Raw genomic sequence first — 24,596 nt, 5'->3', positions numbered from 1 at the left:
CAGGAACAGACACTTATAGGACATTTCATAACTCTCTCAAATTCTTATGAAAACCTTTACAACACATGCTGCACTGAGCTACTGAACCCAATGTATTATGTATTTTTGGAGTCGGAGTCTTTCCATTGTATACAGACTCCGACTCCACAGCCTTGCAGCCACCAATCACAGCAGGCGATGTCACACCAAACCTTGCGTTTTGCATACGCTCATTACTACTACTATGGCACATTCTTATCTTGGGTCCCCTGATGAACCCCGATAAAGGGAGGAGGCAAAACGCATAGGGATGAGGGACAATGAAAATTGAGAACTACTAGTTCCACCTTACCTACTAAGCTAAGTGATCCCTTTGGATCTTGTCTATGATTTTTTTATTTGTCTATTTGTTTATGAATTTAAGACGGGGCATGTCGCCTGTCTAGATGCTTGGCATGTTGGTTGCACAGATGAGGTACATTTTGTACCGGTATCTCATGGATGTGGCAGTTTAAGAGGGATTTTCTTCTGTTTATTTCTGATATCTAAGCACATAAGCACCTTAATTATATGTGGTATATGCAAAAACTCAGTGATATTGTACACTAAATTTCCTCTCCACTGCATTACAACACTGCATCACCCCCTAAAGAGGGCATAGGAGGTGTTCTTATATTTTTCAGGATTTTTGGGGAATATGTACTTTTAAGAGTAATTGATTAAAACTTAATTTTTAAGGGTTTTGCCCATACTGTTTTTTTTCCGCACACACTCATTAGCCCATTATGACAATGTACATGTGTTTTTTTTTTTTTTTTCTTAAACAAAAGATAGTGTCTTCTAAAAATGCCTGAGTGGCCAGTGAGAGAACTGTAAGATTTGTAATTTTCAATAAAATACAGATTTTGCTGTGTAAGAAAAAAAAAATCCATTCAACACAACACCCTGATTCAGTCCATATTTCATGTTTTGATGACAAGTGTTAAAAGGGTTGTCTGGGCTTGACACAAGTCTGCATTCACTTTGACTGGACACTTGTGAATCCTGACAGTGTGCACATCACACAGTCAGGATTCCCCAGCATTGCCGGTGCGAGCGGTCATGTGATCACATGGATGTGGGAATTCAAAATCATTCAAAAATATTTTACTGCAAAACACAAATGTCTGCGATTTTCTGCAGAATTCCTGTAAAAGGTTAATAATGTATTGGGAATTTCTAAGTGCCTTTAAGTGATTTGCTGTCATGTCTTTCCAGATGGTGAAGAGAAGACATATGGCGGCTGTGAAGGGCCTGATGCCATGTACGTAAAGCTTATATCCTCTGATGGCCATGAGTTCATTGTTAAGAGAGAACATGCTTTGACGTCGGGAACAATAAAAGCCATGCTCAGCGGTCCAGGTATGTGTAACTTGTCACAACGTAGATGTATGTCACCCGCCAGGTGCAGGACCTGAGCCCGCACCATACCTGACAAATGCCAGCTAGGTTTTATGTTAATTATTTGTTTTTTCCCTCCCCGTCTTACAACGTTCATAGTTTAACATTTCTATTGCTATAGACAGTGGTTGAGTTTTGGAAATTGAGTTATACATTTGTATGACACCATTCATTTTATCTTATGTGCTGAAAAACAGGGAAAAAAATCCAAATGAGGTGAAATTGTTTAAAAGAAAAAAAAAAAAGGCCTGCACGTTCGCCATTGGGTTTTTTTTTCGTATTTTGTTTTTACAGCATTCATTCTGCAGTAAAAAAAATAATAACCTGGCAATATGAATCTCCAGGACGGTAGAATTCTGATTATGCCAAACTTGAAAAGTTGTAGTGCAAAACAATTTCAGAGAATTTTGTTTAAAAAAAAAAAAAGTTTCAGTCAGTGGTGTTGTGTGAGGGCTTGTTTTTTGCATGTCGAGATGAAAATGTTATTGACAACGTAATGGGATTCATTCTACATTAGTTGCATTTTCTCAGTCGCCCATGACAGCACTACCAGAGAGAGGAGATCTGCCCTTCAGGGACAGGAAACCTATAGGATAAAAGGGCCGTACCTCTCTCCTGCGTCAGTTTGGTTTCCTGTCCCTGACAGGGAACCCTCTAGGATCGGTACCTTAAAGACCCGGAGCCAGCCAGTCGAGCTATGATGGAGGGGAGGCCCCTGTCACGGCTGGTGCGGTGTCCGACGTCGCCACTGCTGGGACCGAGGGGTCTGCAGAGTGCACAGAGGGAAGCGCGGCCGCCTCCCCGGATTGGGGTAGGGGCTTCGGGGACCTTACATCTTCACGCCGCAACAAGCACTTCCTAATTCGGGGCGGGCGCATGCGCACTGTGTTCGAGGTGCACCAAGATGGCCGCCGCCCCAGATCTAGTGTATCTCTACTTCCGGGTCCGCATGCGCAGATCAAGATATGGGGATCAGCGCCTCCCGATGACACAGCCCTGGAGGAGGGGGTGGATTGGTGCCAAAATTCATTTTAAAAGATCGCTGTGGAGATGTTTCCTTGCTGTATGCAGTCCCAATAATGGAGGACAGCGATCAGCAGCTCCAGCCACCGCAGCCATTACAGCCGCAGCAGCAGCAGCGTCACCACCAGCGCAAGCCGGATGCGCAAAGAAAAAGATCATCTGCCGGCACCCGCAGTACTCGCTCCAGCAGCCATTCCACGCCGCAGAGTTAAGTCTCCAGTATGGCTAACCTGCTGACACCACCGACTACGGATCTCATACAGGATCCTATACCTCCTCCAGAACCGGTACCTGTGGCTGCGCCAGATTGGTGAGTTATCTTCGTGAAAGTTCACCAAATAATTGGGGTCCCCTTTTCCGTTTATTTTTAGGCAAGAAAAAGAACTGAGAACACTAAGCATAGATCCTGTCCCCTGTGCAGAAAACCCTTGTCACAAACCTGGGATAAGAAATTGTGTGATTCCTGTATAGGACAGGTCCTTTTGTGAGGAAACCCCTAATTTCGCCTCTGAATTGCGATCTGTTATCAGATCAGAGGTAGAAATAGCATTTAAATCCCTTAATGGGGAAGGGGTTAAAGAGAAAACACCTGTGCCCTATTCACACTCCGATTCCTCTAGTTCTGAAGATGGAGATTCAGACAGGCGGGGTTCCTCCTCCTCGGATTCTGAGAGCGGAGGTCGCCACTGCTTCCCTTTAGATGAAGTCGATGCCCTTGTGAAAGCTGTAAGATCAACCAGGGGGGTCCTTGATCCCCGTCCTGACAATACGGTACAGGACAATATGTTTGGAGGATTAGGTCAGAAGAAGCGCAGAGTCTTTCCACTTAACGAAAATGTTCAAGCATTAATTAAAAAGGAGTGGGAGAAACCAGAAAGAAAAAAAACTCATCCGTACCCTCCCTTAAAAGGAAATATCCCTTCGAGGAAGAGGCTTCTACTTCATGGGATAAAGCCCCCAAACTTGACGTAGCAGTAGCTAAGGCCTCAAAAAAATTTGCATTGCCCTTTGAGGACATGGGAACTCTGAAAGATCCCCTTGATAAAAGAGCCGATACCTTCCTTAAAGGGGCCTGGGAATCGGCAGGGGGATGTTTAAGGCCTGCAATAGCAGCCGCGTGTACTTCTAGATCTCTAATGATTTGGATAGATAACTTAGAAAAACAACTAGTACATAGTTACCACGGATGCCAGTCCCACGGGGTGGGGAGCTCACCTGGGCAACAGTATCACTCAGGGAGTCTGGACAGGTCAAGAATACGGGGCATCCTCAAACCAAAAAGAACTTTGGGCGGTGAGCCGCGCTCTATCATTTTTTTTCTTCCCAGCCTGCAGGGGCATCATGTCTGGGTTTTATCGGACAATCAGGTAGTAGTAGCCTACCTGAACCACCAGGGGGGGACCAGGTCCCAAGCCCTAATGAAGGCCACTTCCCAAATCTTCACCTTAGCAGAAAACAACTTCCTATCCCTCTCTGCGCTACATATAAAAGGGGTAGAGCGCCAAAAAGCAGACTTCATAAGCCGTACCCATTTAAAACAGGGGGAATGGACACTGAATCAAAGCGTCTTCGATCAGATCACCAAACTATGGGGGGGTCCCTGTATAGACCTTTTTGCCAGTGTAGAAAACAGGAAAGTGAAGGAATTCTGTTCTCTGGACCCCGGGGGGGGCCCTCGGGCACTGGATGCATTCACGATTCCCTGGACTCCAGGTCTCGCATATGCCTTTCCCCCTCATATACTTATCCCAGCAGTTCTGCGGAAAATCAGACAGGACAGGGCGAGACTCATTCTAATAGCCCCCTTCTGGCCCAAAAGGACCTGGTTTTCCTGGCTGAGGATGATATCGGTCACCAATCCCAGGGTTCTTCCGGACCTTCTGGACCTCCTATCGCAGGGACCGGTGTTCCACCCTCGGTCAGAGAGTCTCCACTTGACAGCGTGGAACTTGAGAGGTCACTACTAAAGGCAAGGGGCTTTTTGGATAAATTAGTGTCCACACTATTGAAAAGTAGGAAAACAGTAACAACTAAAATCTGCGGTAAAACCTGGAAAAAATATCTGTCCACCTCTGGGGTAAAATTACAAGATGGGGTCCCAGTTGTTAAAGTATTAGAATTTTTACGAAAAGGTGCCTCTCGGTAAGCACCTTAAAAGTGTAAATAGCGGCTTTAGGTGCATTATACAGTGAGAATATAGCCGCTAACATATGGGTAACAAGGTTTATTAAAGCTGCTGTAACCTGGAACTTAAATTTAGTCTTGTCAGCTCTAACAGAACCCCCGTTTGAGCCCATAGATTCGATACCACTTAAAACCTTATCACTTAAAACGGCCCTTCTCACAGCTTTAACATCTGCCCGTAGATTAAGTGATCTCCAGGCTCTATCTGCAAATCCTCCCTTCACGCAAATCATGGACGATAGGGTAATACTAAGAACAGACCCCGCTTATCTACCCAAGGTTGCTTCCAATTTTCACAGGTCCCAGGAGATAATCCTTCCTTCCTTCTGCCCAAATCCTAAAAATAAAAGAGGACAGGTTCCACACATTAGATGTGTGAAGGTGTCTAATACATTACTTGGAATCCACCCAACAGCATAGGAAGGAAGGGTCTCTCTTTATCTGTTTTCAGGGACCTAGAAAAGGACCCAAAGCCTCCAGAAGCACTATAGCTCGCTGGGTAACAGACGCAATAGCCTTGGCGTACTCGTCCACTGGAAACACAGTTCCTGAGGGGCTCAAAGCGCACTCTACAAGAGCTATATCGACCACCTGGGCCGAAAGGTCGGAGGTATCAATAGACAAAATCTGTAAGGCGGCCATCTGGTCATCACCTTCAACCTTTTTTAGACACTACTGCTTAGATCTAGCCTCTTCATCTGACTTAACCTTTGGAAGAAGGGTCTTGCAGGCTGTCGTCCCTCCCTAAAGCAATAATCTCTGCAATTCTCTCTGGTAGTGCTGTCATGGGCGACTGAGAAAAGCATAGTTACTTACCGATAACGGTATTTCTCAGAGCCCATGACAGCACCTGTTTATTCCCCCCTTGTCACGCGTGCGGTGAGCACCTTATTATATGAAGTATATATTTTTATTATAGACACCGTGTAATCTTGCTAAGCAATGTGTTAAAACTGTATATTTTCCTGTTGTCACTAACCTGGAGGACCTCTGATGCTCTGTAAACCAAGCTGACGCAGGAGAGAGGTGCCGCCCTTTTATCCTGTAGGTTTCCTGTCCCTGAAGGGCGGATCCCCTCTCTGGTAGTGCTGTCATGGGCTCTGAGAAATACCGTTATCGGTAAGGAACTATGCTTTTTGGGGTGAAGTAAAGTGACTACCGTATATACTCGAGTATAAGCCGAGATTTTCAGCCCAAATTTTTGGGCTGAAAGTGCCCCTCTCGGCTTATACTCGAGTCAAGGTGGGTGGCAGGGTCGGCGGGTGAGGGGGAGAGGGCGCTGAGGCATACTTACCTGCTTCCAGCGATCCTGGCGCTCCCCGCCTGTCACACTGTCTTCGTTGCTGCAGCTCTTCCACTGTTCAACGGTCACGTGGGACCGCTCATTAGAGAAATGAATAAGCGGCTCCACCTCCCATAGGGGTGGAGCCGCCTATTCATTTCTCTAATCAGCGGTTCCGGTGACCGCTGATAGAGGAAGAGGCTGCGGCACCGAAGACCAGCTGTACGGGGGAAGGAGCCGGACGCCAGGACCAGGTAAGTATCGCATATTTACCTGTCCACGTTCCAGCCGCCGGGCATCGCTCCATCTTCCCGGCGTCTCTCCGCTCTGACTGTGCAGGTCAGAGGGCGCGATGACGCATATAGTGTGCGCGCCGCCCTCTGCCTGATCAGTCAGAGCGGAGAGACGCCGGGAGCTGCAAGCAAGAAAGGTGAGTATGGCTTTTTTTTTTTTTTAATTGCAGCAGCAGCAGCAATGGCACAATTATATGTGGAGCATCTATGGGGAAATATGAACGGTGCAGAGCACTATATGGCAGAGCTATGGGGAAATATGAACGGTGCAGAGCACTATATGGGGCACAGCTATGGGGAAATATGAACGGTGCAGAGCACTATATGGGGCACAGCTATGGGGAAATATGAACGGTGCAGAGCACTATATGGCAGAGCTATGGGGCAACAATAAACGGTGCAGAGCACTATATGGCACAGCTATGGGGCAACAATGAACGGTGCAGAGCACTATATGGCACAGCTATGGGGAAATATGAACGGTGCAGAGAACTATATGGCAGAGCTATGGGGCAACAATAAACGGTGCAGAGCACTATATGGCACAGCTGTGGGGCAACAATGAACGGTGCAGAGCACTATATGGCACAGCTTTGGGGAAATATGAACGGTGCAGAGCTATGGGGAAATATGAACGGTGCAGAGCACTATATGGCACAGCTATGGGGCAATAATAAACGGTGCAGAGCACTATATGGCACAGCTATGGGGAAATATGAACAGTGCAGAGCACTATATGGCAGAGCTATGGGGCAATATGAACGGTGCAGAGCACTATATGGCACAGCTATGGGGCAATATGAACGGTGCAGAGCACTATATGGCACAGCTATGGGGAAATATGAACGGTGCAGAGCACTATATGGCACAGCTATGGGGCAATATGAACGGTGCAGAGCACTATATGGCACAGCTATGGGGAAATATGAACGGTGCAGAGCACTATATGGCAGAGCTATGGGGAAATATGAACGGTGCAGAGCACTATATGGCACAGCTATGGGGCAATAATGAACGGTGCAGAGCACTATATGACACAGCTATGGGGCAAGAATGATCTATTTTTATTTTTGAAATTCACCGGTAAATGCTGCATTTCCACCCTAGGCTTATACTCGAGTCAATAAGTTTTCCCAGTTTTTTGTGGCAAAATTAGGGGGGTCGGCTTATACTCGAGTATATACGGTATATAAAAAAAAAAAAAAAAAAACACATCAAAACGCTGATTTTTTTTTTTAAATTTACTTTACAACTGGGAAATAGGTGAATATATATATATATATATATATATATATATATATATTATAATATAATATTCTCATATAAGTGAGGGTTCTAGGGCACTTTAACCTGTGATACTACATAATAGTGTGAGTTGCTTTCTCCTTTCACGCTCAGGCTGTAGCTGAGCTTCAGATGAGGCCCATGATGGCAATGTCGAGCTCCTTCGGAGGGTCTCCGGCTACAATGGTGACCTATTGGTTCCCCGCAATCTCGCTATTTAAATGCTGCTGTTAGAGATACATAGCCAGCATCTACCTGTATTACTGTTATCTGCCCTATATTAAAGCAATAGTAATAAAAAAAACTCAGTAGACAAGTCTATCGCTGTAATCTTACTGACCTGGAGAATGATGTTACTAGCTCACTATTATTACACAGCGAACGCTGTGAAAAACAAAGCCTCCACCCCCACACACACACAAAAAAATTGATGGTGGAATTACAGGAGGTGGAGAGTCACAATTCCACCGCACGCGCATTTCTTTTCCTGTTTTTCCTGTTTATATGGGCACATGAATGGCATAGAAACTAGAACTCGTGACACAAAAAACAAGCCCTCATACGGCTCTGTTGATGGAAAAATAAAAAAACACGAAAGCACAAATCAAATTCCTGCATCCTTAAAAGGGTGAAAAAAGCCTTGTCATGACCTTGTATAACCCGCTGTTCGGAGCCTGCGGTCTGTTTGGAAAGTCTTGTGTGTTTTTACATCTCGTGATTTCTGCCTCTGTATGAAATGATCTTTGTGTATTTAGAGAGGAAATAGAAATCCTGCTGCAGTTCCTGCCCTTGTGTGTGGAGGACCGAGCGTGACCGCCCCCCTATATATTCAGTGCACTATATATACTGTAAGGAGACCTAGGACTAACAGCACCCGCACTGGGTGCACTGGGCACGTAGTATTGTCAGCCAGTGATTGGGGGGCTGGCTGGTTCTATAACTATGGGTAAGCCACACTCTTCCTGCCATACAAGAGACCAGTGAACATTTCACACGTATAGTCAGTGGGAAAAGTATACTATAAGTGTAAGCATGCTTGATAATTGTATTTGTGCAGGCTGAGATTTGGGGTCTTTTGTTACAGGGGTTACTGGGGTATGGTTCATAAATTTAGATGAACTGAGGCATTACGTCCTCGCTGCAGCCCCCATCTCGCCCCAGCTCTGCACATTTTGGCAGAGATGGAAGAAACTAGCTTGAAAGTGGAGTTCTGATTAAAAAAAAATGTAAAACCTTTCAAAACAATTTATTCCAGAATTCTGGTGAAATTGCTTTCATGAATTGGGACCCAAATTATTATGTCCTGTAGACAGGCCAATAGACTGGGTGAATTTTTTCATACATTATACATTTTTTCCAATGAGGGTGAGCTAGGAGCAGTCATTTCCTATTCCCCCTCCCCCCCCTCTTATTTTGTAGACTGGTGGCTCAGTGGTTAGCGCATCAGCCTTGCAGCGCTGGGGTCCTGGGTTCAAATCCCACAAAGGACAACAGGAGTTTGTATGTTCTCCCTGTTTGGGTGGGTTTCCTCCAGAATTCCAGTACATACTGATAGGGACTCTTAGATTGTGAGCCACAATGAGGACAATGCCGATAATATCTGTACAGCGCTGCGGAATATGATGGCGCTACATAAGCAGAGCATAAGAAATAATATAATTAATCCCTTCATGACAGATAACGTACATGTACATTATATGTTGTGTCCCTAACTTTGATGCGGGCTCGCCCTCTGAGCCTGCATCATTCTCTTTATATGATGGCTGAGTTAATCAGCCATCATGTGTCAACAGCCACCCACAGCTGTTAACCAGTTAAATTCCGCCATCAGTATCTGACAGCGGCATATAACGTGCTTGCGTCATCCACATGCTGATGACCCCTAACCCCCCATGCCTATCATTACATTACTCCTGTGAAAGTCAGCCTATAGCTGGGGTTCATAGGAGAGCGTTATTTTCACGATACATACTTTAGTATGGCTGATTTACTATGTATAGCACAAGCAATCAGACGATCGCAGCTTAACCCCTTCCCGACCTGTGACACAGCATATGCGTCATGAAAGTCTGTGCCAGTCCGACCTGTGACGCATATGCTATGTCACAGAACGATCGAGTTCCTGCAGGTCGGGTGAAATGGTTAACTGAAATTTCACCCAACCTGCAGGAACGGGAGGGCTTGTACTTGAGCCCGGGGGGGTCGTAGCTTTGCCCCTCCCCCGTGGCTACGATTGCTCTGAGGAAAGGGAAACAGTCAAACAGCCAATCAGAGCAATCATAATATTTAACCAATGAAACTGGTGAAATATTACAATCCAGCCATGGCCGATGCTGGAATATCATTGGCCGTGGCTGGAGACCGCGATCTGCCGCCGCCGTCAGTCTTTCCTCCCCTCCGTCCTGTACTCTGCTGCCCTCCTCTTCCCTCCGTCCTGTCCTCCCCTCCCCGCGCTCCGGTGTCCGTCTTCTCTGATGGATGCTGCCATCTTCCAAAATGGCGGGCGCAGTGTCGGCCGGCAGATTCATTCATTCATTCATTCATTCATGGTACATATTGATCACTGTGATACACCCTATCACAGTGATAAAATTAAAAAAAATAGTAATTAACCCCCCCCACACACACACACACCTTATCACTCCCATGGTTAGGGAAAATATTGAAATAAAGAAAATATATTTATTATTATTTTTCCACTAGGGTTAGAATTAGGGTTAGGGTTGGAATTAGGGTTGGAATTAGGGTTAGGGTTGGAATTAGGGTTGGAATTAGGGTTAGGGTTGGAATTGGGGTTAGGGTTGGAATTAGGGTTTGGGTTAGGTTTAGAATTGGGCTATGTGCACACGGTGCGGATTTGGCTGCGGATCCGCAGCGGATTGGCCACTGCGGATTCGCAGCAGTTTTCCATCCAGTTTACAGTACCATGTAAACCTATGGAAAACCAAATCTGCTGTGCCCATGGGTCGGAAAATACAGTGCAGAAACGCTGCGTTGTATTTTCCGCAGCATGTCAATTCTTTTTGCGGGTTCCGCAGCGTTTTACACCTGCTCCTCAATAGGAATCTGCAGGTGTAAAACCACAAGTGAAATCTGCACAAAAAAACGCAGGAAATCCACAGTAAGATTTAAAAAAAAAAAAAAAAAACGCGGGAAAATAAGCACACGAAACCGCAATGTGGGCACATAGCCTTAGGGTTGGAATTTGGGTTAGGGTTGGAATTAGGGTTAAGATTAGGCTTAGGGGTGTGTTGGGGTTAGGCTTGTGGTCAGGGTTATGGTTAGGGTTGCAATTAGGATTAGCGGTGTGCTGGGGTTAGGGTTGTGGTTAGGGGTGTGTTGGGGTTAGAATTGAGGGGTTTCCACTGTTTAGGCACACCAGGGGGTCTCCAAACGCGACATGGCGCCACCATTGATTCCAGCCAATCTTGCGTTCAAAAAGTCAAATGGTGCTCCATCTCTTCCGAGCCCTGACGTGCGTCCAAACAGTGGTTTACCCAGACATATGGGGCGTAAGCGTACTCAGGAAAAATTGCACAACAACTTTGGGGGTCTAATTTCTCTTGTTACCCTTGGGAAAATAAAAAAAATGGGGGCTAAAAAATTATTTTTTTTATTTGCACGGCTCTGCGTTATAAACTTATGTGAAACACTTGGGGGTTCAAAGTGCTCGCCATACCTCTAGATAACTTCCTTGGGGGTCTAGTTTCCAAAATCGGTTCACTTGTGGGGGGTTTCTACTGTTTAGGCACATCAGGGGCTCTGCAAACGTAAGATGACGCCCGCAGACCATTCCATCACAAGTCTGCATTCCAAAACGTCACTACTTCCCTTCCGAGCCCCAATGTGTGCCCAAACAGTGGTTCCCCCCCACATATGGGGTATCAGCGTATTCAGGACAAACTGGACAACAACTTTTGGGGTCCAATTTCTCCTTTTACCCTTGTGAAAATAAAAAAAATTGCAAGCTAAAAAATAATTTGCCGAAAGAAAAAAATCATTTATTTTCACGGCTCTGCGTTATAAACTTCTGTGAAGCACTTGGGGGTTCTAAGTGCTCACCACAAATCTAGGTTAGTTCCTTGGTAGGTCTAGTTTCCAAAATGGGGTCACATGTGGGGGAGCCCCAATGATTAGGCACACAGGGGCTCTCCAAATGCGACATGGTGTCTAACAATTGGAGCTAATTCAAAAAATTCAAAAAGTCAAATGGCGCTCCTTCCCTTCCGAGTCTTGCCGTGCGCCCAAACAGTGGTTTACCCCCACATGTGAGGTATCGGTGTACTCAGGAGAAATTGCCCAACAAATTTTAGGATCCATTTAAGGCTACTTTCACACTAGCGTCGGAATCTCCCCGTCGCAATGGTGTCCGCTAAAGATTGGAGCCAATTTTTCATTCAGAAAGTCAAATGGCGCTCCTTCCCTTCCGAGCCCTACCGTGCACCCAAACAGTGGTTCTCCCCCCACCCTCACCACCACCACCACATATAGGGTATCGGCATACTCAGGACAAATCGGATAGCAACTTTCGGGGTCCAGTTTCTCCTTTTACCCTTGGGAAAATAAAAAAAATGTTGCTAAAAGATCATTTTTGTGACTAAAAAGTTAAATGTTCATTTTTTCCTTCCATGTTGCTTCTGCTGCTGTGAAGTACCTGAAGGGTTAATAAACTTCTTGAATGTGGTTTTGAGCACCTTGAGGGGTGCAGTTTTTAGAATGGTGTCACACTTGGTTATTTTCTATCATATAGACCCCTCAAAATGACTTCAAATGTGATGTGGTCCCTAAAAAAAAAAAAAATGGTGTTGTAAAAATGAGAAATCGCTGGTCAAATTTTAACCCTTAACTTCCTAGCAAAAAAAATTTGTTTCCAAAATTGTGCTGATGTAAAGTAGACATGTGGGAAATGTTATTTATTAAATATTTTGTGTCACATAACTCTCTCGTTTAACAGAATGAAAATTAAAAATTTGAAAATTGCGAAATTTTCTATATTTTCACCAAATTTCCGTTTGTTTTTTTTCCCCACAAATAAATGCAAAAATTACCAACCTAAATTTACCACTAACATGAATCCCAGTATGTCACGAAAAAATAATCTCAGAATCGCTAGGATCCGTTGAAGCGTTTGAGTTATTACCTCATAAAGGGACACTGGTCAGAATTGCAAAAAAATGGCCAGGCCTGAATTTGGCGGGACCGGTTTTCGGTCATATGGGCGGAGTTTTCGGTTGTTTGATTCACCCTTTCCTTACCCGCTGGCTGCATGCTGGCCGCAATATTGGATTGAAGTTCATTTTATGTCGTCCATAGTACACGCCTGCGCAAGGCAAGAACTATATAACTGTAGGGTCAGGAGGCGGAAGCAGGGTAAGTGCTTCCTGTCGTGCACTGTGTATACAGTAATCCTGAAGGTAAACGGGGTTATGAACCATGGATAGTTGGACGCAGTGCAAGTAAGCTGTGTCCAAACTGCTGCTATTTCAGATTGTGGGAACGTACCCCAAAGATATCTTTAATATACAATAAATGCTTCCAGATGGAACCATAGATGATACCGATCTCAGTCACTGCTATCTTTACAGTGACTCATACACTTAAGACTTTTACATCTGTTTATATTAAACATTTCTAATTTTCTTTGTTCCAGGGCAGTTTGCTGAAAATGAAACCAATGAAGTGAATTTTAGAGAGATTCCTTCTCATGTCCTGTCAAAGGTCTGCATGTACTTCACCTACAAAGTTCGTTACACAAACAGCTCAACGGAAATCCCCGAGTTCCCCATTGCCCCGGAGATTGCACTGGAGCTCCTGATGGCAGCAAACTTCCTAGATTGTTGAATAAAGTAAATTATGGGAAATTACTATGTAAAATGTTTTTCTTTTGTATTTAATACAGACTCCCGATCAGTAATTTTTTTGGCCATTGTAGCATGTTTGCACCTTTTTTCTTCTGTGTGATGTATATTATGGAACAAGAGCCACATACTTCTCAGAAAAGCACTGAAACCCTTCGCTTCTTCACAAACGCTTTCTTTTCCCACATTAATAAACCAATATGAGAAATGGATATTGCTGTTATGGTGTAGACTTCTTTTTTTCATACTTGTGGCGTTTGAAGGTTGTATGTGAGATTAAAAAAAGGAGCTCCTTGTTGTTGTTTTTTGTTTAGGTAGTAATTTTGAAAGACACATGTCCATCAATTTCAACCGATGGATGGGATAAAGGAAAGAGACCTCTATAATGTATGACTCAGTCTGCCCCAAAGAGCAGGTTTTCCCCTTCTGATCCCAAGTGTCGATCGAATGGATCATTCAGATGAAAAATGTTACACATTTACTTCTAAAAATAATAAAAGCACTTTTTGAAACAAATGGCGGATCCCGTTGTCACCGGCTCCTGAGGTAGACTTTTCCACCAATTTACTCGTCTTATGATAAAGAAGCCTTGCCTCTAATAGAGATTGAACCTTTCTTTCTACACATGGAGGGAGTGTCCCCTTATCTGTTTCAGGGTTTCGCATGAAGCCGCTTTTGGCCATTTTTTTTTTTGTATGGACCATTTATGTACTAAATAAATATATTTTTTTTAATCTTTCCTCTGAACTAAAGGTACCTTCACACTGACCAACTTAACAACAATAATGATAGCGATCTGTGACGTTGCAGCATCCTGGATAGCGATATCGTTGTGTTTGACACGCAGCAGCGATCTGGATCCTGCTGTGACATCGTTGGTCGGAGCAGAAAGGCCAGAACTTTATTTGGATCTCCCACAGACATCGCTGAATCGGCGTGTGTGACACCGATTCAGCGATGTCTTCACTGGTAACCAGTGATGTGTTCACTGTTAACCAGGGTAAACATCGGGTTACTAAGCGCAGTGCCGCGATTAGTAACCCGATGTTTACCCTGATTACCAGTGTAAATGTAAAAAAAAAAAAAACACTACATACTTACATTCCGGTGTCTGTCGCGTCCCCCGGCGTTCTGCTTCCCTGCACTGTCAGCACCGGCCAGCTGTAAAGCAGAGCACCGCTCTGCTTTACGGCTGGCGCTTACACAGTGCAGGGAAGGTGACGGCGAGGGACGCGACAGACACCGGAATGTAAGTATGTAGTGTTTTTTTTTTTTTTTTTTACATTTACAATGGTAACCAGGGTAAACATCGGGTTACTAAGTGCGGCCCTGCGCTTAGTAACCCGATGTTTACCCTGGTTACCAGGGGACTTTGGCATCGATGGTCGCTGGAGAGCTGTCTGTGTGACAGCTCTCCAGCGACCACACAACGACGAAACAGCGACGCTGCAGCGATCGGCATCGTTGCCTATATCGCTGCAGCGTGGCTTAATGTGACGGTACCTTAACCCCTTTCTGCCATTAGACGTACTATTCCGTCCATGTGGGGTGGGCCTTACTTCCCAAGGACGGAATAGTACGTCATAGGCGATCGGCCGCGCTCTCGGGGGGGGAGCGCGGCCGGGTGTCAGCTGCTTATCGCAGCTGACATCCGGCACTATGTGCCAGGAGCGGTCACGGACCGCCCCCGGCACATTAACCCCCGGCACACCGCGATCAAAAATGATCGCGATGTGCCGGCGGTGCAGGGAAGCATCGCGCAGGGAGGGGGCTCCCTGCGGGCTTCCCTGAGACCCCCGCAGCAACGCGATGTGATCGCGTTGCTGCGAGGGTCTCCTACCTTCCTCCTTGCAGCAAGTCCCGGATCCAAGATGGCCGCGGATCCGGGTCCTGCAGGGAGGGAGGTGGCTTACCAAGTGCCTGCTCAGAGCAGGCACTTGGTAACGCTGCAGCGCTCTTTGACAGATCGGTGATCTGTCAGAGTGCTGTGCAAACTGTCAGATCACCGATCTGTATTGTCCCCCCCTGGGGCAAAGTAAAAAAAAAAAAAAATTTACAAGTGTGTAAAAAAAAATAAATAAATAAATAATAAAAAAAAATCCTAAATAATGAAAAAAAAAAAATATTCCCATAAATACATTTCTTTATGTAAATTAAAATAAAACAAAAGTACACATATTTAGTATCGCCGCGTCCGTAACGACCCGACCTATAAAACTGTCCCACTAGTTGACCCCTTCAGTAAACATCGTAAGAAAAAAAAAAGAGGCAAAAAACAACGCTTTATTATCATACCGCCGAACAAAAAGTGGAATAACACGCGATCAAAAAGACGGATATAAATAACCATGGTACCGCTGAAAGCGTCATCTTGTCCCGCAAAAAACGAGCCGCCATACAGCAACATCAGCAAAAAAATAAAAAAGTTATAGTCCTCAGAATAAAGCGATTTCAAAAATAATTATTTTTTCTATAAAATAGTTTTTATCGTATAAAAGCGCCAAAACATAAAAAAATGATATAAATGAGGTGTCGCTGTAATCGTACTGACCCGAAGAATAAAACTGCTTTATCAATTTTACCAAACGCGGAACGGTATAAACGCCTCCCCCAAAAGAAATTCATGAATAGCTGGTTTTTGGTAATTCTGCCTCTCAAAAATCGGAATAAAAAGCGATCAAAAAATGTCACGTGCCCGAAAATGTTACCAATAAAAACGTCAACTCGTCCCGCAAAAAACAAGACCGCACATGACTCTGTGGACTCAAATATGGAAAAATTATAGCTCTCAAAATGTGGTAACGCAAAAAATATTTTTTGCAATAAAAAGCGTCTTTCAGTGTGTGACGGCTGCCAATCATAAAAATCCGCTAAAAAACCTGCTATAAAAGTAAATCAAACCCCCCTTCATCACCCCCTTAGTTAGGGAAAATTAAAAAAATGTATTTATTTCCATTTTCCCGTTAGGGTTAGGGTTGGGGCTAGGGTTATGGTTAGGGCTAGGGTTAAGGCTACAGTTAGGGTTAAGGCTACAGTTAGGGTTAAGGCTACAGTTAGGGTTTGGATTACATTTGCGGTTGGGAATTGGGTTGGGATTAGGGTTAGGGGTGTGTCTGGGTTAGAGGTGTGGTTAGGGTTACCGTTGGAATTAGGGTTAGGGGTGTGTTTGGATTAGGGTTTCAGTTATAATTGGGGGGTTTCCACTGTTTAGACACATCAGGGGCTCTCCAAACGTGACATGGCGTCCGATCTCAATTCCAGCCAATTCTGCGTAGAAAAAGTAAAACCGTGCTCCTTCCCTTCTGAGCTCTCCCGTGTGCCCAAACAGGAGTTTACCCCAACATATGGGGTATCGGCGTACTCAGGACAAATTGGACAACAACTTTTGGGGTACAATTTCTCCTGTTACTCTAAGTGGGGGCTAAAAAATAATTTTTGTGGGAAAAAAGGATTTTTTATTTTCACGGCTCTGCGTTATAAACTGTAGTGAAACACTTGGGGGCTCAAAGTTCTCACAACACATCTAGATAAGTTTGTGGGGGGGTCTAGTTTCCAATATGGGGTCACTTGTGGGGGGTTTCTACTGTTTAGGTACATTAGGGGCTCTGCAAACGCAATGTGACGCCTGCAGACCATTCCATCTAAGTCTGTATTCCAAATGGCGCTCCTTCCCTTCCGAGCCCTCCCATGCGCCCAAACGGTAGTCCCCCCCCCCCCCCCCCCCACATATGGGGCATCAGCGCACTCAGGACAAATTGGACAACAACTTTTGGGGTCCAATTTTTCCTGTTACCCTCGAGAAAATACAAAACTGGTGGCTAAAAAATAATTTTGGGAATTTTTTTTATTTTTATTTTCACGGCTCTGCGTTAGAAACTTCTGTGAAGCTCTTGGTGGGTCAAAGTGCTCACCACACCTCTAGATAAGTTCCTTAGGGGGTCTACTTTCCAAAATGGTGTCACTTGTGGGGGGTTTCAATGTTTAGGCACATCAGTGGCTCTTCAAACGCAACATGGCGTCCCATCTCAATTCCTATCAATTTTGCATTGAAAGGTCAAACGGGTCTCCTTCCCTTCCGAGCTCTCCCATGCGCCCAAACAGTGGTTTACCCCCACATATGGGGTATCAGAGTACTCAGGACAAATTGTGCAACAACTTTTTGGTTTCAATTTCTTCTCTTACCATTGGGAAAATAAAAAATTGGGGGCGAAAAGATAATTTTTGTGAAAAAAAAAATGATCTTTTATTTTTACGGTTCTGCATTATAAACTTCTGTGAAGCACTTGGTGGGTCAAAGTGCTCACCACACCTCTAGATAAGTTCCTTAGGGGGTCTACTTTCCAAAATGGTGTCACTTGTGGGGGGGTTTCAATGTTTAGGCAAATCAGGGGCTCTCCAAACGCAACATGGCGTCCCATCTCGATTCCAGTCAATTTTGCATTGAAAAGTCAAATGGCGTTCCTTCGCTTCCAAGCTCTTTCATGCGCCCAAACAGTGGTTTACCTCCACTTATGGGGTATCGGCGTACTCAGGACAAATTGTACAACAAGGTTTGGGGTCCATTTTCTCCTGTAACCCTTGGTAAAATAAAACAAGTTGGAGCTGAAGTAAATTTTTTGTGAAAAAAAGTTAAATGTTCATTTTTATTTAACCCCTTCCCGACCTGTGACACAGCGTATGCGTCATGAAAGTCGGTGCCAATCCGACCTGTGACGCATACGCTGTGTCACAGAAAGATCGCGTCCCTGCAGATCGGGTGAAAGGGTTAACTCCCATTTCACCCGATCTGCAGGGACAGGGGGAGTGGTAGTTTAGCCCAGGGGGGGTGGCTTCACCCCCCCGTGGCTACGATCGCTCTGATTGGCTGTTGAAAGTGAAACTGCCAATCAGAGCGATTTGTAATATTTCACCTAAAAAACTGGTGAAATATTACAATCCAGCCATGGCCGATGCTGCAATATCATCGGCCATGGCTGGAAATACTAATGTGCCCCCACCGATCGCCCCCCCAGCCCCCCGATCTGTGCAGCGCTCCCCTCAGTCCTGTGCTCCGCTCCCCCGTCCTCATGTCCGCTCCCCCCGTGCTCCAGTCAACCCCCCCGCACTCCGATCACCCCCCCGCACAGCGATCCCCCCGTGCTCCGATCACCCCCCTGCACAGCGATCCCCCACCCCGTGCTCCAATCCACCCGCACGCACACCGATCCTCATCTGTGCTCCGACGCCCCCCACCCCGTGCTCCGACGCCTCCCCCCCGTGCTCCGACGCCCCCCCCCCCCCCGTGCTCCGACGCCCCCCCCCTGTGCCCTGATCTCCCCCCCCCTTATACTTACCGAGCCTGCCGGTGTTCGTCTTCTTTCCTGGGCGCCACCATCTTCCAAAGTGGCGGGCGCATGTTCCAGAGTGAATTTTGATCACTGAGATAGGTTATATCTCAGTGATCAAAATAAAAAAATAGTAAATGACCCCCCCCCTTTGTCACCCATAGGTAGGGACAATAAAAAAAATAAAGAATTTTTTTTTTTTTCACTAAGGTTGGAGTTAGAACTAGGGGTAGGGGTAGGGTTAGGGCTTGGGTTAGGGGTAGGGTTAGGGTTCGGGATGTGCACACGTATTCTGGTCCTCTGCGGATTTTTCCTCTGCGGAGTTTTGGGTACAGCCGGGACCAGCTGCTTCGAAAGCATCACCAAACCAGGGATTCAAGCTTCAGGAGGCTAATTTGCATATTCCAGGTGCCTTCTGGGAGAAGCGAAGTCTCCCTAAGCTAGAAGATCGTTGGGTACAGCCGGGACCAGCTGCTTCGAAAGCATCACCAAACCAGGGATTCAAGCTTCAGGAGGCTAATTTGCATATTCCAGGTGCCTTCTGGGAGAAGCGAAGTCTCCCTAAGCTAGAAGATCGTTGGGTACAGCCGGGACCAGCTGCTTCGAAAGCATCACCAAACCGCGCGCCGTAAGGTGCAAGAGAGCTTGGCTGAGTAGATTACACAAGAAGGAAAACACACAGCAAGTCAGCAGGATCTAGGAGCAACATGGCAGATGTGACAACCTACATGGTGAGCTGCAGCATGTGCTACATGTTCACAGATCGACCAGAAGAAGAATCCAATTTCACCTGTCAGAAGTGTAGACTAGTGGCCCTTTTAGAAGAAAAGGTGCGGGGTCTGGAAGAAAGAATAGCAACTTTGAAACTCATCAAAGAGAATGAAGACTTTCTAGACAGAACAGAAGCATCTCTACTGGTCACAGAAGGTGCAAAAAGTGTCAGAGAACCTCCAAAAGCAGATGAGTGGAAGCATGTGACCAAAAGAAGCAAGAAGACCATGGAGAAATCACCAACCACACAACTGAAGAACCGATATCAAATCTTTGTAGAGGATGAAGATGGCACACCTAAGAATGAAGCAATACCAGCAAGCAAAAAAGAAAAGGGCACACAGCAACAAGTGACAGCAAAAAGTACAGCCAAGAAGCAACGAAGAGTGGTGGTGGTGGGAGACTCACTACTGAGAGGCACCGAAGCAGCCATCTGCAGACCGGACATAACTGCAAGAGAAGTATGCTGCCTTCCAGGTGCGATGATCAAGGATGTGACCGATAGGATACCAAAGCTCTTCAACTCCAAGGACGTCCACCCATTTCTTCTGATACATGTTGGCACCAATGACACGGCAAGGAAGGACCTACCGACAATCTGCAAGGACTTTGAAGAGTTGGGGAAGAAAGTAAAGGAACTGGATGCACAGGTAGTTTTTTCTTCTATCCTTCCAGTAGACGGGCATGGCACCAGGAGATGGAACAGGATCCTTGATGCAAACAACTGGCTAAGACGATGGTGCAGACAACAAGGATTTGGATTCCTGGACCACGGTGTGAATTACTGGTATGATGGACTCCTCGCCAGAGACGGACTACACCTCAACAAACCTGGGAAACACACATTCGCCAGAAGACTCGCTACACTCATCAGGAGGGCGTTAAACTAGAAGAAGAGGGGACGGGAAGAAAAACATTAGACTCGAACAAAGACGACCCAGGAAAACATACTCAGAAGGGAGGTAAGAACATTTCTAAAACAATCCACAGTGAGGAGATTGGAACAAAACAAAATCCTCTAAACTGCATGCTCGCAAACGCCAGAAGCCTGACAAACAAGATGGAAGAACTAGAAGCAGAAATATCTACAGGTAACTTTGACATAGTGGGAATAACCGATACATGGTTAGATGAAAGCTATGACTGGGCAGTTAACTTACAGGGTTACAGTCTGTTTAGAAAGGATCGTAAAAATCGGAGAGGAGGAGGGGTTTGTCTCTATGTAAAGTCTTGTCTAAAGTCCACTTTAAGGGAGGATATTAGCGAAGGGAATGAGGATGTCGAGTCCATATGGGTTGAAATTCATGGAGGGAAAAATGGTAACAAAATTCTCATTGGGGTCTGTTACAAACCCCCAAATATAATAGAAAGCATGGAAAGTCTACTTCTAAAGCAGATAGATGAAGCTGCAACCCATAATGAGGTCCTGGTTATGGGGGACTTTACCCGGATATTAACTGGGAAACAGAAACCTGTGAAACCCATAAAGGCAACAGGTTTCTGCTAATAACCAAGAAAAATTATCTTTCACAATTGGTGCAGAATCCAACCAGAGGAGCAGCACTTTTAGACCTAATACTATCTAATAGACCTGACAGAATAACAAATCTGCAGGTGGTTGGGCATTTAAGAAATAGCGACCACAATATTGTGCAGTTTCACCTGTCTTTCACTAGGGGGACTTGTCAGGGAGTCACAAAAACATTGAACTTTAGGAAGGCAAAGTTTGAACAGCTTAGAGATGCCCTTAATCTGGTAGACTGGGACAATATCCTCAGAAATGAGAATACAGATAATAAATGGGAAATGTTTAAGAACATCCTAAATAGGCAGTGTAAGCGGTTTATACCTTGTGGGAATAAAAGGACTAGAAATAGGAAAAACCCAATGTGGCTAAACAAAGAAGTAAGACAGGCAATTAACAGTAAAAAGAAAGCATTTGCACTACTAAAGCAGGATGGCACCATTGAAGCTCTAAAAAACTATAGGGAGAAAAATACTTTATCTAAAAAACTAATTAAAGCTGCCAAAAAGGAAACAGAGAAGCACATTGCTAAGGAGAGTAAAACTAATCCCAAACTGTTCTTCAACTATATCAATAGTAAAAGAATAAAAACTGAAAATGTAGGCCCCTTAAAAAATAGTGAGGAAAGAATGGTTGTAGATGACGAGGAAAAAGCTAACATATTAAACACCTTCTTCTCCACGGTATTCACGGTGGAAAATGAAATGCTAGGTGAAATCCCAAGAAACAATGAAAACCCTATATTAAGGGTCACCAATCTAACCCAAGAAGAGGTGCGAAACCGGCTAAATAAGATTAAAATAGATAAATCTCCGGGTCCGGATGGCATACACCCACGAGTACTAAGAGAACTAAGTAATGTAATAGATAAACCATTATTTCTTATTTTTAGGGACTCTATAGCGACAGGGTCTGTTCCGCAGGACTGGCGCATAGCAAATGTGGTGCCAATATTCAAAAAGGGCTCTAAAAGTGAACCTGGAAATTATAGGCCAGTAAGTCTAACCTCTATTGTTGGTAAAATATTTGAAGGGTTTCTGAGGGATGTTATTCTGGATTATCTCAATGAGAATAACTGTTTAACTCCATATCAGCATGGGTTTATGAGAAATCGCTCCTGTCAAACCAATCTAATCAGTTTTTATGAAGAGGTAAGCTATAGGCTGGACCACGGTGAGTCATTGGACGTGGTATATCTCGATTTTTCCAAAGCGTTTGATACCGTGCCGCACAAGAGGTTGGTACACAAAATGAGAATGCTTAGTCTGGGGGAAAATGTGTGTAAATGGGTTAGTAACTGGCTTAGTGATAGAAAGCAGAGGGTGGTTATAAATGGTATAGTCTCTAACTGGGTCGCTGTGACCAGTGGGGTACCGCAGGGGTCAGTATTGGGACCTGTTCTCTTCAACATATTCATTAATGATCTGGTAGAAGGTTTACACAGTAAAATATCGATATTTGCAGATGATACAAAACTATGTAAAGCAGTTAATACAAGAGAAGATAGTATTCTGCTACAGATGGATCTGGATAAGTTGGAAACTTGGGCTGAAAGGTGGCAGATGAGGTTTAACAATGATAAATGTAAGGTTATACACATGGGAAGAGGGAATCAATATCACCATTACACACTGAACGGGAAACCACTGGGTAAATCTGACAGGGAGAAGGACTTGGGGATCCTAGTTAATGATAAACTTACCTGGAGCAGCCAGTGCCAGGCAGCAGCTGCCAAGGCAAACAGGATCATGGGGTGCATTAAAAGAGGTCTGGATACACATGATGAGAGCATTATACTGCCTCTGTACAAATCCCTAGTTAGACCGCACATGGAGTACTGTGTCCAGTTTTGGGCACCGGTGCTCAGGAAGGATATAATGGAACTAGAGAGAGTACAAAGGAGGGCAACAAAATTAATAAAGGGGATGGGAGAACTACAATACCCAGATAGATTAGCGAAATTAGGATTATTTAGTCTAGAAAAAAGACGACTGAGGGGCGATCTAATAACCATGTATAAGTATATAAGGGGACAATACAAATATCTCGCTGAGGATCTGTTTATACCAAGGAAGGTGACGGGCACAAGGGGGCATTCTTTGCGTCTGGAGGAGAGAAGGTTTTTCCACCAACATAGAAGAGGATTCTTTACTGTTAGGGCAGTGAGAATCTGGAATTGCTTGCCTGAGGAGGTGGTGATGGCGAACTCAGTCGAGGGGTTCAAGAGAGGCCTGGATGTCTTCCTGGAGCAGAACAATATTGTATCATACAATTATTAGGTTCTGTAGAAGGACGTAGATCTGGGTATTTATGATGGAATATAGGCTGAACTGGATGGACAAATGTCTTTTTTCGGCCTTACTAACTATGTTACTATGTTACTATGATTTGATAAATCCGCAGTGCTAAACCGCTGTGGATTTACCGCGGTTTTTCTGCGCATTTCACTGCAGTTTTACAACTGCGATTTTCTATTGGAGCAGTTGTAAAACCGCTGCGGAATCCGCAGAAAGAAGAGACCTGCTGCAGAATGTAAACCGCTGCGTTTCCGTGCTGTTTTTCTGCAGCATGTGTACAGCGATTTTTGTTTCCCATAGGTTTACATTGAATTGTAAACTCATGGGAAACTGCTGCGGATCCGCAGCGTTTTCCGCAGCGTGTGCACATACCTTTAGAATTAGACTATGTGCACACGGTGCGGATTTGGCTGCGGATTGGCCGCTGTGGATCCGCAGCAGTGTTCCATCAGGTTTACAGTACCATGTAAACATATGGAAAACCAAATCCGCTGTGCCCATGGTGCGGAAAATACCGCGCGGAAACGCTGTGTTGTATTTTCCGCAGCATGTCAATTCTTTGTGCGGATTCCGCAGCGTTTTACACCTGTTCCTCAATAGGAATCCACAGGTGAAATCCGCACAAAAAACACTGGCAATCCGCGGTAAATCCGCAGGTAAAACGCAGTGCCTTTTTACCTGCGCATTTTTCAAAAATGGTGCTGAAAAATCTCATACGAATCCGCAACGTTGGCACATAGCCTTAGGGTTAGGGTTGGGTTGGAATTAGGGTTGTGGTTAGGGGTGTGTTGGGGTTAGGGTTGTGATTAGGGTTACGGCTACAGTTGGGATAAGGTTTAGGGGTGTGTTGGAGTTAGAATTGAGGGGTTTCCACTGTTTAGGCACATCAGGGGGTCTCCAAACGCAACATGGCGCCACCATTGATTCCAGCCAATCTTGTATTCAAAAAGTCAAATGGTGCTCCCTCACTTCCGAGCCCCGACGTGTGCCCAAACAGTGGTTTACCCCCACATATAGGGTACCAGCATACTCAGGACAAACTGCGCAACAATTACTGGGGTCCAATTTCTCCTGTTACCCTTGAGAAAATAAAAAATTGCTTGCTAAAACATAATTTTTGAGGAAAGAAAAATGATTTTTTATTTTCACGGCTCTGCGTTGTAAACGTCTGTGAAGCACTTGGGGGTTCAAAGTGCTCAGCACATATCTAGATAAGTTCCTTGGGGGGTCTAGTTTCCAAAATGGGGTCACTTGTGGGGGGTTTCTACTGTTTAGGCACACCAGGGGCTCTGCAAACGCAACGTGACGTCCGCAGACAATTCCATCAAAGTCTGCA

The 24,596-nt window shown here is 45.0% G+C and overlaps 1 protein-coding gene across 3 annotated transcripts in view; it reads left to right on the top strand.

Annotated features, from left to right (window-relative positions):
• ELOC (elongin C) overlaps nt 1–13,555 on the top strand; it is a 48,218-nt gene extending 34,663 nt beyond the window's left edge. For all 3 annotated transcript variants that reach the window (XM_069731491.1, XM_069731490.1, XM_069731489.1), the window contains exons 3-4: nt 1,237–1,380; nt 13,136–13,555. In XM_069731491.1, coding sequence (XP_069587592.1) covers nt 1,237–1,380; nt 13,136–13,326 — 335 coding nt within the window. In that variant the 3' untranslated portion in view covers nt 13,327–13,555. The remainder of the gene's footprint in view (nt 1–1,236; nt 1,381–13,135) is intronic.
• Nucleotides 13,556–24,596: the final 11,041 nt, after the last annotated feature.

This window comes from Ranitomeya imitator, chromosome 6, assembly GCF_032444005.1.
Source record: "Ranitomeya imitator isolate aRanImi1 chromosome 6, aRanImi1.pri, whole genome shotgun sequence".
In the NCBI taxonomy this organism is placed as follows: Eukaryota; Metazoa; Chordata; class Amphibia; order Anura; family Dendrobatidae; genus Ranitomeya; species Ranitomeya imitator.
Note: the sequence above shows the minus strand (reverse complement) of the source record. Positions and strands in the feature narration are given on the sequence as shown.